The 14,276-nt window shown below is 42.0% G+C and overlaps 1 protein-coding gene across 10 annotated transcripts in view; it reads left to right on the top strand.

The window, feature by feature from the left end:
- phldb1a (pleckstrin homology-like domain, family B, member 1a) overlaps window positions 1–12,928 on the top strand; it is a 31,450-nt gene extending 18,522 nt beyond the window's left edge. For 6 of the 10 annotated variants that reach the window (XM_072375561.1, XM_072375562.1, XM_072375560.1 and 3 more), the window contains 15 exons: window positions 85–240; window positions 313–423; window positions 1,333–1,422; window positions 1,522–1,653; window positions 1,975–2,097; window positions 2,244–2,402; window positions 2,614–2,754; window positions 3,056–3,175; window positions 3,252–3,330; window positions 4,011–4,155; window positions 4,496–4,586; window positions 5,477–5,623; window positions 7,133–7,352; window positions 11,569–11,654; window positions 12,034–12,928. In XM_072375561.1, the coding sequence (XP_072231662.1) occupies window positions 85–240; window positions 313–423; window positions 1,333–1,422; window positions 1,522–1,653; window positions 1,975–2,097; window positions 2,244–2,402; window positions 2,614–2,754; window positions 3,056–3,175; window positions 3,252–3,330; window positions 4,011–4,155; window positions 4,496–4,586; window positions 5,477–5,623; window positions 7,133–7,352; window positions 11,569–11,654; window positions 12,034–12,174 (1,941 nt within the window). In that variant the 3' untranslated portion in view covers window positions 12,175–12,928. The remainder of the gene's footprint in view (window positions 1–84; window positions 241–312; window positions 424–1,332; window positions 1,423–1,521; window positions 1,654–1,974; window positions 2,098–2,243; window positions 2,403–2,613; window positions 2,755–3,055; window positions 3,176–3,251; window positions 3,331–4,010; window positions 4,156–4,495; window positions 4,587–5,476; window positions 5,624–7,132; window positions 7,353–11,568; window positions 11,655–12,033) is intronic. The other 4 variants (XM_072375564.1, XM_072375566.1, XM_072375567.1 and 1 more) reach the window with 4 other exon arrangements.
- Window positions 12,929–14,276: the final 1,348 nt, after the last annotated feature.

Genomic DNA, 14,276 nt, shown 5'->3' with positions numbered 1-14,276 from the left:
GTCTTTTAATTCTTTTTAGGATAGCACTGGTCTCATGCTAAGAGTCTGATTTTAAATAGTGTGAATAACTTTGTATACGAACAGAAAGCTGAAGCTCTGGAGTCTGGGACCAAGCAGTTTGAGGAGCTGGAGTTCTGCCAGCTGGAGGAGGAGAGCAGTCTGGATGAAAAGAAGGAAGCTCAGAGCTCACAGCTTCTGCAAGAACGAGCCGATTATCACTGCAGTGTGGCCAAGAGGAAGGTGGGATACATGCCACCAGCATGGGATTTCTGTATGTGTCCGCACAACATCAAAATAACTGTTGATTCACAGGAGAAGGTGGCTGCTCTGGAAGCTCAGGCGAAGCAGTTGGGGTTACAAGCGTCTCAAGACTGCGAGCGACTGGCAAAAGACAGAACAGTGACTCTGCAGCTGTTACGCAAGGTGAGCCGTTCAGTGTTGGTGAACCTGCTCATAAACGCATGACATTTACAGCACTGCTCAGACGTTTGATATCATGGCAAAGTAGGGCTTTGTAACATTTGAGAGGCCACTTGGCCATAGCCTTTTTGGAACCATCAACAAGCTTCTGGAAGGATGTTTGCTGAATATTTGACCACTACAATTTGTAGATTTCAGTGAATGTGGTTAGTTTGCTGGAACAGACCAAGTTTTCATGCACAGATAGTTTTGATGAGGTATTGGAAATGCCGACGGTGACGCTTTAAGGTAATGCTGATAATCCTCCTTTTTCATTCTTCCACCCAGCTGAACAGCCCCAACCAACACCACCCTCACTTGTAACAGCTGGTATTTGTTCTGGGCTTTGAAAGTATTACTTTTACGCCTCCAGATATCTGGACATAATGGCCAAACAGCTCAATCATTTTCTCATTTGACTGTAAAACTTTCCCCCTGGAGGCTTTTTCTTTGTCCATTCAGCTGCAAACTTTGATGAAGCGTGAAGGGGTTGATTTTGGATCTGAGGCTGGTTTCTTGGACGGCAGCCTCTCAATATATGGCGTTATGAAGCTTGTACCGATGTGATGATCTTGGAACCTTTAGCTGTTCAGAAAGGACTCTTATCTAAGACTACAATCCTCTTTTTGAGATCTGCGATGGCCTTCTTGGACATCCAGTGAATCGCCTGTTAATCGATCCAGTAAAAGCGCTTACAATAATTCTGCCACATAAAAACAACACTTCAAGGAAATAGTGAGAGCAAATCCAAGCCTTGCAGTACTATGACATTTATTTCTGTTATAATAAGAGCTGTATGCTGATGCAAGACCTTGGTGGTAGCTATGACTAGTTGAATAACGCCTGTATTCCCATATTGCTTCTACCCCTCAGGAGCAGGACAGGCTGTGTGCCCTGGAGAAGAGGTACCACATCTTGACTGGAGGGAAAAACTTCCCAAAGTCCACCAGCAGCACGAAAGAGGTGAGCAGGTACATGTGAGACATCCTATCGCAGCCACCTGTGGTCTCTAAGCTGGAGAAAAATTACTGCAAATTTTACTCAGGTGAACTTTTTGAACAGGAATTTCTTCACATCAGCGAACCTGACCTTGTTTATGTGGATGGTGCTCCTCATAGCCCCTGTCCTTCCTCTGCCTCCTTCTCCTCCTCTCACATCCCCTCCCCTGAACTCTGTCCTGTCAGACTGCAAGAGGTAAATCTGAGCAAAATCCTCTTTGAAAAAGAGCCTAAAAATCCTGTATGTTGACAGTAAAAAAAAATCAGGCATGATGTGTGTTAGCAAATGACTGGCTAATAGCTGCAAGCTTGCGGTGTGTTTGCTAGTAGGAAGAGTGCCTGTTTTTTTCTTTATTAATGTTCAAGTCTTGAAAAAGATTTGATTTAATGATTAAACTGTAAAGTCACAGCTTTCAATTTTGATTTCAATGTTTGAGGCCAAGCGGGTTGGGAACCTTTTGATTGACTTTAAGCGTAAAGTGTCTTGAGCCATTTTGTGTTGTGGCTGTCGATACAGGAGTACCTCAGGCTGTCTGATGTCTATAGGATGTATGGAAATGCTTCTCTGCAGCCTCACTCTTCCTCTCCTGCTGCTCTCCACTGCATCTCCCTCACTGTATCTCCAGCTCTGCCATGTGAGGTAGATGGCTTTTCTGCTCTTGGCCACACTCTGCTAATTAACAGTTTCTCCAAATGTTCTTATAGATGCATTTTCTTACCCATCATTGTCTTCTCTCCCTGTTTTGTAAATGTTTGCATGTCGTATTCTTCTGTATCTTTGTGAAGGAGTACGTCACAGTCAGTCAGTTAAGCCAGATCTTTGGGATGCAGAGAGTTAACCCCTCCTCTTCTTCCTCTACTCCATCATTCCAACTTGCCTCGTCTGAATCTGCCTTCTCATGCCGCTCGTCCGCATGCGGTCCTTCCTCCTTTTTTTCTGCACAGGTTTGTTCTATCTAGCATACTTTCGGAAATGTCAACTGGCACCATTGATTCTTCGCAGCATTGCAACAGTTCACTGAATTTCTATGATTTTCTTTGCTGTCTCAGCTTGATATTGTCTGCCCTATATTTATCTTTACCTGTCTGTTATAAGCTGTTGCACCACTGTTTGCCCCTTTTTTTTGTTTTGGCTGCATGCTTTTGATCACCTCAGAGCCAGGCTGAGCTGGGCAGGAATGTTATGCCTCCCATTAATCTTGAGCGCTGGTACCAGGACATCATGGCTGCTGGAGAGCCTCAGTCATGTCCTCCACCGCTGCCTGCAAAGTCTTTTTCCACACGCAGACATGGACAGGTAAATTCACTTATGCTCTCTTGGTTGTTAGTTTGAATAGTCTTCCTGAAGGACACTAACAGCACCCCAACACATGAGGCGGTTCTCCCATTCGCCACTAAGTTGTCCAGATTGTTAAGACTAGGAAGCCCTCTAGTGGTAAGAAAAGGGATGGGGTAGCCAATCGCCATCCATAGTGTCCAATCTCTAGGAATAAATAAAGACTTATCCACATGATAAACTAAAAGCGCATAGAAACATGTCCATCGTGAAAACCATAAAGTACAAATTACAAAGATATCAATCTGTGTTTATCTCCCAGCTTTTGAAGTCTAAATCTGAAGGCGAGGTTGGACAGGGATCATCAAGCACTCATTTTAGCAGCACAGCCACCCTGTCACACTCCAGTGGTGTTATGCATGAGAAAAACGCACCCACCAAGGTCAGTTTTGTGCATCTAAACTGTAATCAGATCTTGGCAGCAGTTCACCACATGATGCTTTTTCTGTCTTTCTTAGGGGTTACAGCTGATGCTGAGAGAGATGCCAAATCCACTAGACATGGACCCCAAGAAGCAAATGTCTCTGCAGTGCAAAGGTACTCGAGTCTGTCAGTCATGTCACGTGCACGCACCAAACTGTGGGTTTTAATCAGGAATTCCCATATAACTAACCAGTTGTTTTCTCTTTCTTGGTCTTTAAAGTATTCAAAGGATATGAATAGCTCAGCAGACCATTAAAGCCTCCTGCCGTAGGACCCTTTATGCTGCCAAAATAGCTTTGACCTGTCAAAGCATGAGCACCTGTGGGTGTCGACAGCTTTGGATCTTGTGGGTTGTGGCTTGGGGCCTCCGTGGATTGGGCTTGTTCTGCAGATTCTCCGGGGAGTCCAAGCCACTGTCTTGGACTGTTTGTTGTTTTTCTGGGCAGTTTTTGTACCGTGCGATGGCCCAGAATCCTGTGGTGGGAAGGTGCTGCCTTTGATAAGTTCTGTTGCCATAGCAGTAGTTGTTGGTCTGTAGTTTAGGATGGCAGAGACTACCAAAGCAACATCAACCTAAATGTCAGGACTCAAAGTTTCCCAGCAGAACAAATCCAATGTAATAAGACGATCACTCAGCCTGTCTCAGCTCAGTGAGGCTAATCAGTGGGTCACCAGGGTGTACTTACTTTGCTCTGGACGTTATTTTAACCAACTGAGCGCAATGATGTGGCACGATCAGTAGAGGGCGGTGTAAGTCTGTGACAAGTGACCCTGCAGCTTCTCTGCTTCCACAGATCCGTCTCCCACTGTTCATCACTCCATCCTGCATCATCAGACGCCATCGAGCGGCAACCAGGCATATGACACCCTCAGCCTGGAGAGCTCAGACAGTATGGAGACCAGCGTCTCCACCGGCAACTCCGCATGCACCCCAGAAAGGTGAGAGACTGGAAAAAGAGCAGTTGGCTCTGTTTCCATGGGAACACTCAAGTCTGCCCCCTCTCTTAGAAGAAAGGTCACCATGCTTTGTTCCTGTGACAACGTGTTTTGTTACATGTCTGCTCGTGTGACTACACTGGCTGTTGCCATGCCAACCCCTTCAAGTTTTGAAGTTAAGTTTGATGGTGTTAATGAAGAACCCGTGGCTTTTTTCTCTTTTTTTTTTTTGCCCTCCTGCTGTTTTCAGTGTTCGGTTTCCAGGTGTGTTTGTTTACATTTGTCATCCAAAGCCGTGTTATAGCCGTATAATCAATGATCCTTTTGCCTGTGTGTGTTGTAGTGCCTGTGGGTTGGAGGCCCAGAGGATAGAAGAGATGGAGAAGATGTTAAAAGAAGCGCAGCAGGAGAAAGCCAGACTGATTGAGAACAGAGTGAGTTCCCGACTCTGTTGCTGCTTGAGTCTTGATGTAAAAATGCTCAGTCCTCACACGACTGGACGTCGGTGCCCCATCACAGCGTGTCCTTCATTGCATGTCAAATACTGAAATAAGCTATTTTTTCTGCATTATATTTGACATTAAACTAAACATCTTCTGGTTTTGGACTAGTTTTAATTGACTGACTGGTGAAATATTCTGCATTCAAGCTGTTTTTAGCTGTATACATGAAATTTATTCACACAACCAGTGTGAAGGAAATAGTTTTCTATAGAAAGTAGGACAGTGTTTCATGAATAGGATTCAATTCACATTATTATTTAGAACATAAAAAATGATCAGGTTTTGGCAAATGAAATTATCAAGAGATATGTAGTGCAATAACCTTTTGGTTAACGTTAGAATGAAATCAGATTTCAACACTTTATGTAAAACAATAATAATACGATCGTATAATTCCCAGAGAGCTGACAAAATGTCACTCTGAGTTATTGCAAAAATCTTCTGTTTTCCGGTTCAAAAGAGAAAAATGGTCAAAGGAATCAAAGTGAACGGTGAGTTTAAGGTGAAGTTGTAAAGTATTTAGTTTTTCTTTGTATTATTTCTTCATGTTGAAACAAAGCAGACCTTTGAGTAAGTGTCTCAAAGCCGCAAAGGATCATTTTGCATCAGCAAAGCTAACTCTTCCATGCACACACTGGAAGAATGTACTTTACAAAACCCTGGATTGGGACTTGAATTCTCATGTGCGTCTTCTGACAGTCATTTACTTTGTATTGCAATATTTGCCTTCCATTAACATATTTCCCTGTCTCCCTTTTCCCCATTATTTTTTCTTCCCTTCTCTCCATCTGTTCCTCTTTCTCCTGTCCGTCCGCTCCCAGGAGAGGGAGGTGCAGGCTCGGCGGCAGATGTTGGAGGACGAGCGGCGGAGGCGAGAGGAGGCCGAGAAGAGGCTTCAGGACGAGACGGCCCACAGGCGGATGCTGGTGGAGGAGGAGGTGAAGATGAGAGAGAAACACTTCTCTCAGGTCAGTGGAGCAGCAGGAGGAGACTGGTGGCGGGAAGAAAACAGAGGAGAGAGGGAAGGGGGGGGGGGGTGGTGAGACACTAAAGAGAGGCTGGGTGTAAAGGCAGATCAAAGATTGTCAAAGAAGGGAGAGAAGGGGAGGGGGACAGAGTGAGAGGAAAAACAAAAAGAAAGAAGGGGGCAGGGTAGAAAAAGATAAATGTGCACATAATTTATAAGAAGTTTTAATCCTGGCTCATTAGAACTATCAGCATCTGCCATTATGAACATCTATGAGAAATGCATCCAGGTCACCTGTTGTTAGAGACTCTGTTGTCAAGTAAGTCTTTAAGCTGCTGCAATCTGTCTAATCTGTAGTGACAAATCCGCGGATCATTAACACCTGGCTCTTTAGCCGAGTGAAGAATCAACGACCTGCGTGGCGTCAACCGAAAGCATTAGTAAGGGACACTAATGGTGCATTTCCCAGGTGGCAACCGTGTGACAGCAGACAGATTTAAATCATATTAGCATACAGCCCTGATTGTGACAGAAAAACTTCCTCCAAAAAGCGTGTTTTGCATGTGCATTATGAACTTAATAAGGTGATGAGCCTCCCTTGTTTCACATTGCCTCCACAGCCCGGTGTCAGTGTTGGAGGAGCTCAAACCTGCATTGCCTTAAAGATTTATATATTTTGTTGTTTTTGTTCTTATTTTTTATTGACATAGACTTGTGTGAGATACTTACAAGTAGTCAGTGTTTTCCCTGAAGCAGCTCTCAGTTTGGAAAAGCCAAGCCCACAGTTACTCAGAACAGGGACAGCAAAAAGAGAAAAGCAAATTGTTCCCATCTAAAACAAAATGAATCAGAACATTTACAGCAAATGCTGGGTTTTTACAACACATCGCTGTGAGTGTTGCATCACAGCTGTACTTCATGCAACCCTACCTAAAAAGCAAACAAACAAAAAAGGATAAAATAGACTTTTATTGTACTGGGATGAGGAAATGTACATTGATTTGGTAGAATTAGGAGATTGCTGTTTCCTGTAACAAAGGAAATTTTGAAAACTGTCACATGGAGATAGTGGAAGAGGAGAAAATTTGTTGGTTTATCCTAATAATAGATGTCAGGTGAGTTAAACTGTAGCTGCTTCTGTAAGAAAGGCACAAATTGCCTTGATTTGGCTTGAGTGAAAGAAGTTCTTCTATCGGTACATTTTCCATGCTGTTTTTATCCTGTTCAGGGCTGTAACAGCAGCAGACATTAGGTAAGACACCAGATGCTTCCTTGACCGCTCGCCTGAAAGAGATCAATTCAGGCTTAAACCTAAAGCCATTTTCGATTTACCGTTTAACCCAATTTGCATGTATTTGAAAGTCTATCTATTGTACTGTTATTTAATCATTAAGCTTGTTTGGAAGTGCATTAGTAGAAGGAGGAAAATACTCAAATACTTTGCCGTTTTAGTGGAGAAATTTATTCCTGAGTTAGCAGCTGTAAGCAATGTGAGATATTTCTTACGCAGGCTCGTCCAATGACGCGCTATCTGCCAAACCGGAAGGAGGAGTTTGACCTGCGCGCCCATGTGGAGTCATCCGGCCACTGCATAGACACCTGCCCCTTCGTCATCATCACAGAGAAAATGTGCAAAGGCCACCTGGTAAAGATGGGCGGAAAAATCAAATCGTGGAAAAAACGCTGGTTCGTTTTTGACCGTCTTAAGAGGAACTTCTGTTATTACGTGGGTGAGGAATGATGACATATTTATATATATGTATCTGTTATTCACTGGCTTATTCCTGCAAGAGATCTGAGAACAAGTCACATGTATCCACAAGCCACAACACACAGAACATAACAAGTATCTGCAGTTAAGTCTCCACGAGTAACGGATGTCTCTAACTTCACATTCTGCAGTACAAGTCCGGATCACTGGAGACTGGTTTTTCCAGCTCAGAACAACTCACACTGTGACTGTTTATAGTTTCCATCCTTTAGTCCTGGTGCTTAGGAAAACACCAGCTGTTTTTAAATAATAGGAGCACAAATAAAGATACATTACATCTGCCTCTAAAAATGAGCAACAAACCAGAATTACAGACTACACCACTTTAAAGGGGCATGTCATTGTAAAGTAGCTTATCTCTGACAACAGTGGCTCGCCTGAGGCTAATCACATGGTCAGTCCTTAAAATAGTCTAATTTGTTCTCAGCATCATGACCATTCTGTACACTATTACAACACACAATGAATAAAAAAAACCTCCTTAGTGTTCAGGACTGTAATTCAGAGCACGGCTGCAGACAAAGACAACGTCTGAAGTTGCTGCAAGTAAAAAGTTCACAAAGAACAACAAAGATTTAACATTAGTTAATTACTTCTAAGGGCTCTTACACACCAGACTGAGAAAAAGACCCTGCTGGGTCTGTGCATTCAACACACCCAGGACCAACGATCTGTGCAACAAGTGCCTGCTCACCAATGCAGAAAGAGGCAGTAGTGCATAGAAAAAACAAAAAAACATGAACAGAAGAGCACATCCAGAGCTAGGCTGACCTGAGTCATGATTATCAGCCGGTCTTCAGCTTCTTTGCTCCACATACGCACGTTGCTGTGAAAGTGTTGCTGTTTTGGACAAGTTAGGATGAAAAATGAGAGGACGTTTTGACATTTTGAGGTTAGCTTTTTGTCACTGCCACCTCCTTTTTTGTGCACTCATTAGCTACAGTCAAAGTGAGCTCCCTTTATACGGTCAATTGGTGAATCGAAATCAGATCAGTGGATTCTGACGATGGTGACTGGGAGCACACACCAGAAATAAAAAGAAAAAGACAGACGTTGACTGATGCTTCCGTGCCGATGCCCCTAAACTGGGTCACATCCCAACTCTGGTGAAGCCAAGTTCAGGCAACATGCCGCTTTTTGTGCTTCTCTTGTGATCTGGAGTGTGTTTGCAGTTCATCAATGATCTGCAACAGCTGGTCAAACACTGGAAAATCTTCCGCCAGACTTAACCCCACAAATCGGGTGACTGATCTTTCTCGAGCATTTCCAGATGTCCCACATAGCGCACGTCTCTGTTTACTGACGTTACGTTATGATACAAGTAGCTCCAGGTATTTCCAGCCAAAACAATGATGTCACAGTGTTGGGAAATGTAAAAAAAAATGAAAAACTAATGAAAGAATCAACATGACGGAAAACTAACTGACAAAGAGACAAAACTATAATCATTCAGGATCCGATTGGATTACGAGAAACAGGTGGGAGCAGTTATGAGGACAGAAATAGGTAAACAATGGGTTATAAGTAAAGCCAGTACAATGGAAGTTAATGAGTTTTACAGCAACATCTTGTTGTTATAGAAAGTGCCCAGAAGAGAGTGTGCGACATGCTCAGAACACTGTGGTCCTAACACAGATATTTAAGCAAACTAATGATATTAAAGTCCGGAAAAAAAGGTACAAACTGAATGCAACATTATTCTCATGTTACACACGATGGGATAATTCCACAGAAGTAACGTACTGAGCTGAATGGAGTCGTAAAGATTTAAAGATTAACTTTAAAATTCAAGCCCTTTAAATGGATCTTCCTGGAAGAATTTGTAAGTGGCTGTTACTGCTGCCAGCTGCCTCGGTGGACAGTTAACCGGATCACCGTAAACCTTAACGCAGCACAAAGCAGACTACAGATCACGGACTGTGCCTCCAGTTTTCAGTCTGTCTCCTATGATGCATTCACACTGAATTAATGATTTTTGCTGCCTTTGTTTTTACACTGCTGGGTTTTGGATGAACAAGTGACGGTCGTGTCTGCGGCTTTGGGACGTTTTGGCAGCACACGCGCTGACTCTGAAAACGTTCCTCGGAGGAAACAATTAAAAACCGAGCCTGTGGTGGGATAAATATACGTTGCTTTTTGGTCTTTGATGTAAAAGTGTTTACAGGACTGTGGTGCTCTGCCCTTTCTGGGTGCCTTTAAGGCCTAAAGGTTCCAGCTTCCACTGCCTTCTGCATCAACAAGTCTCCACATTGTAAAAGACTAATTAAATTACTTCAAATTACCTGCTTTCGATTCTCTAATAAAGCTTCCCATTCTGCTTAATGCTTTGGCCTCATTTACAGAAAGGCTTTTCAGATTAACGGGATTTAACCAGTGAACTTTCTGTGGAAAAGTTCTCCACCAGACTTCAGGCCTGCGCCTGATTGAGTGTCCACTGTGGATTGTGCACTTCTCAATCCAATATCACTCCCAATCAATCCTTAATCATCTGAGGGCTAACTGAACTATGCGTTTTGTTACATTTAAGTCAGCTTGTTGTAGTTTTCTTATTCAACTTGATCAGAATTGAACAGTTTTCTCAACAAGCTTGTTTCGAAGCATTATTTTACAATCAAGTTCAAAATAGAATCCGAGTATATTTTCATTACTGACACCCCGGTTCCTTTTGCTCCTCTTTCCACTCACCCGCCTAGCCTTTTCACCCCCTCACTCCTGACGAAGATGATGGTGATGATGGTGATGAAATAAGATGCAATACTTTCTGTGGATGTGTTTTTCTCAGGGAGGAGGCTAGCTCCTGGCTTGTTCGTGACTAATAAAACGAAACTCACATTTCAAAAACATTTATCTCATTACTAAGCAGATTTGACTTATGGAAGGGGGGGGAGTAAGAAAAAGTGTGGGACACATTTCAAAAGATTGCTGTTAATTGTTGGTGGATGTTTGTTTCTCCGCTGGGCGCAGCACGCTCTGCACGCTGGAGACGAAAAGAGAAAGACCAGTTTTTATTTGAACAAAGTTCAGATAGAGACGATTTTATTTGAAGAAATTTGAGACGTTCCTCTTGTCTCCAAAATGCCTGTAGTTTAGCCCCAAACTACCAAAACCCATCAGCTCAGCAGCGGCGTCCAACGAGTTTTATCCTCAGGTTTCACTGAACTGTAACTACCAAACTCTTCAGCGGAAAGTGACATCCTGCGGGTGGAGAACAACTGAGACTGGACGGAAGGTCCAACCTGCTTTAAGCTCATTTTTCAACAGGAAGATCAAATGTGATATTCAAAAGTGGGGTTTCTTTTTAAGATTTACCAAAACTCTAAACCTCGCCAGCAGCCAAAAGGCTACAAAAGAAGAAAAAATGCAGACAATCCAGAACGTACAGCTGAGGAAAACAAGTCAGATTAATAGGATGGTAAAGACTTCAGGCACTGCTTGAAATAGACCTGCACTTTTAATTAACTTTTACTCTTATACGGTTCAACTCACACCTATTCATAGATTTATGTTGCTGGGAAAGACTTCAGACGTTTGTCTTGTTTTGTCTCCATTTAAACTTAAAGTTGGGGTGTTTTTTTTTACTTTTTCTACTTCAGCGGTCCTCATACATTCAAATACAAATTCTACTCACACATAAAAAGTTGTAAAAACATCACATTTGATCAGAAAATGATGGAAAATCTACAACATGACACTTTGTTTCACGAGATAAACAAAGGGTAACAAAAAGAGGTGATATTATTTCAGACCATGGTGGTTTAAGCTTCTGGGAAAAAAACGATTTGCTGTGTTCATGTGTCAGTTTTAGCTTTTAGCTTGAACAAGACAGACGTGTCGCTTCATCCTTTAAAGCTTTTACTTGGACTGACACCGATCCCGTGTTCCCTTTTTCTCACCAAATTTGAGCTCATACGATTTATTTTGCTGCTACAAATTGTTGAAATAATTCTCATTTCAGGGCAAATAGGCCAAATGTTTAATATGATTTGTGTTTTGCAATAAAATACGAACCGTATTCTACAGGTAAAATGAAACTCTTTTACTATTAATGCTGTTATGTATCCCTTCATCACTCACTGATTCCCTGTCTGGTGCTCGGCTGGCTGAGGTCTTGCATCAGTTCTACAACATGTAATGTAATGTATCTTAATATATTTATTTTCTTTTTCTCCTCTCAGACAAGCATGAGACCAAGCTGAAAGGGCTCATTTACTTTCAAGCAATTGAGGAGGTTTATTACGATCACCTGCGCAGCGCCGCCAAGGTAAGCTCTTCTTTTTTATTAATCACAGTCCAGAACGTCACTCACCATTTTAAATAGTGCTTAAATATTTAATACACAGATAATTATAATTTCTAAATTCACCAGCTGACTGGATGAGGCTAAATTGAACAGGTTTAACTCCAAAATGCTCTTTGTTCAGGTTGCTTTTAATTAAACAACTACATTTAATTCCCGTTTTATTCTATAATATTCTGAAAATATTGTCATAAAAGCTGTTTTATTCACAAAAGAATTTGCTTGACTTGTTAAAGTGCATTTTACTACTGGAGCCGGTTACAGTTCGTTCTCAGATTTGGAAAAAAGGTGCAACAGGTACAGCTAAAATAAAACCTCTTTCTCTTTTCCTGTGATTCTCCAGAGCCCCAATCCATCGTTGACCTTCTGTGTGAAAACTCACGACCGTCTTTACTACATGGTGGCCCCGTCCCCGGAGGCCATGAGGATCTGGATGGATGTCATAGTAACGGGCGCAGAGGGATACACGCAGTTCATGAGCTGATAGACCTCAGAGGTGTCAGATTTGGAGGCGACACCAGCCTGAGCTGCTCCCTGCTGGAGTTGGTGTTTAAGGCACGGACATCAGAAGAAATGAAATATCTAATGAGAAGCCTGACACCTTCAGGTGAATGAGGGCTTACTCGTGACAGAGGTGCATTTTATTGAATTTATAGGCTGTATTTATTGATCTGGTATGAGTTTTAAGAGAAAAGACTGTTTTAGCCTGTCAGTAGATTTATGAATGAACTACACCAATCATATTATATTGCCAAAAAATGTATTATTAATTGTTGAGAGTATGATTTCAAATTTTTCAGGAGGAAGATTTTCAAGTTTTCTTACTTTGTGACACTTCTGAAGCTGAGCTATGCATACGGTGTTCTGATGCTAAACCTTTTGATACGGCTCTAGTTTTCTTTCAGACTAAAGAATCTGTTCATATTTAAAAACTGCAACAAAAATAACACTAAGAACTACTCTAAAAGATTTTAGAAGCATAATGTATGTTCTGAGTTAAGTTAAACATTGTTTGGTGCCAAATACTTCTAATACTGCCAGATTTTTACTGTATCGTCATTAACGTGTTCCGGGAGCTTTTCATTCAGGTAAATAACAACAATAACGTGTTTGTACTTTACATAAATATGTTAAACAAAATCTTCTTTTAAGCATTTGAATAAATATCAGTAATTATAGGGCCGTAATGATATCCTAAAACCACTATGTACATTTATTAAATAAAAATAAAAGATTCACGTGTTGGTTTGTTTTGTCTGATAAACAAGTTTGATGTCGACAAATTGGTTAAACTGAACACGCTCGATTACAGCCGGTTTCTTGCTTCCTTAATTAATACTTCTAACAAAACAAGTCACTAATTACCACCTTGATTTGAATAATCTCACTCGCTCTAATGAGCTGCAAGCTTTCACAAAGGTGCTCCCTTTTAGAAGAGAACAACGAGTCTATTTGCATGAAAACAGTCAGGTAGTTTAATTTGTTAACTTGTATTATCAGCAGAAGTTGGGGCAGAAGTACTGAAATCCAACCACCTTTTTTGTATTTCTGGGGCATCGTCAGTAATTATATGGCTCGTATGCACTAGGTGGGCCACACAGAAATATAAAAACATGAAATTACATGCATGATTCAACATCGAGAAATTTGAAACCACGTACGTTTTCCCATGAAATAGTTCTTATCTCTTCTCAAAGTGTGTCTCCTCGTCTGTCTCGTGTTTCAAATGACATTAATGAAGAGGCGCATGCAGCTTCATCATGATGTAGGACTGGGCTGCTTGATTATCTCACCTGCTGCGATCAGAGGAATATTTAGGAGTTATGTAGATTATCAAGGAAACACACCTTGTTCCCGACAGAAACCAATTAGATTCAGTAGCTGAACTAAAACATGTTTAGCTATAAGTAAACTGAACACAAATCCTGTGTCGGTTCAGCACAGGTAAAGCTTTGAGCTTCTCTGACCTTGGGAAAGATTTTCACACATTGTGCCATTCGGTATCTCTGAATCTCTGGTGCACACAGCTGCATAATAAACACGCCTTCAAGGGGGGGGCAGAGTGAGCTCATTACCGTGGTGACGAGCCTGAGTGACATGTAGCCTTATCGTTGATGAAATATTAATGAGCTATGGGTGATCTCCCCACTCTTTCACACACCCAGGCTGGCCTTTTCCCCGGGCCTTCATCTGAAATAAGACAGTCAGGCGGTGAATTAGTGATGATCTCACACAAGTTAGTCAGTATTAATGGGAGATATTATCCTCGTCTGCAAACAACCTCAAGAATTCTGATGAAATGAAGACATCTCTCAGCGCGGACGGGAAGCTTAACGCATAGCCTGTCAAAACCTCCACTCCCACATCCTTCACAGCACTTTGGAGCAGGCGTGCGTAATTCATAGGTTTCATATCCACATGTGAGCTCAGATTAATTTGGGAGATTAAAGGGAAAGATCTCTTGCCCGTCCCCGAACATGCTCCCCCCTCCACACAAACACGTAGATGAAAGCATCCTTCACTAAATGCATCTGAAGCGGCAGCAAAACCTCCTCTCCTACTGTTTACCACTTTGAACAATCGTCC

The sequence above is a fragment of the Leuresthes tenuis genome, unplaced genomic scaffold, assembly GCF_036924035.1.
Source record: "Leuresthes tenuis unplaced genomic scaffold, fLeuTen1.0.hap1 SCAF_21, whole genome shotgun sequence".
NCBI lineage: Eukaryota > Metazoa > Chordata > Actinopteri > Atheriniformes > Atherinopsidae > Leuresthes > Leuresthes tenuis.
The sequence above is the reverse complement of the archived record's forward strand: the minus strand, read 5'-3'. Positions and strand labels throughout refer to the sequence as shown.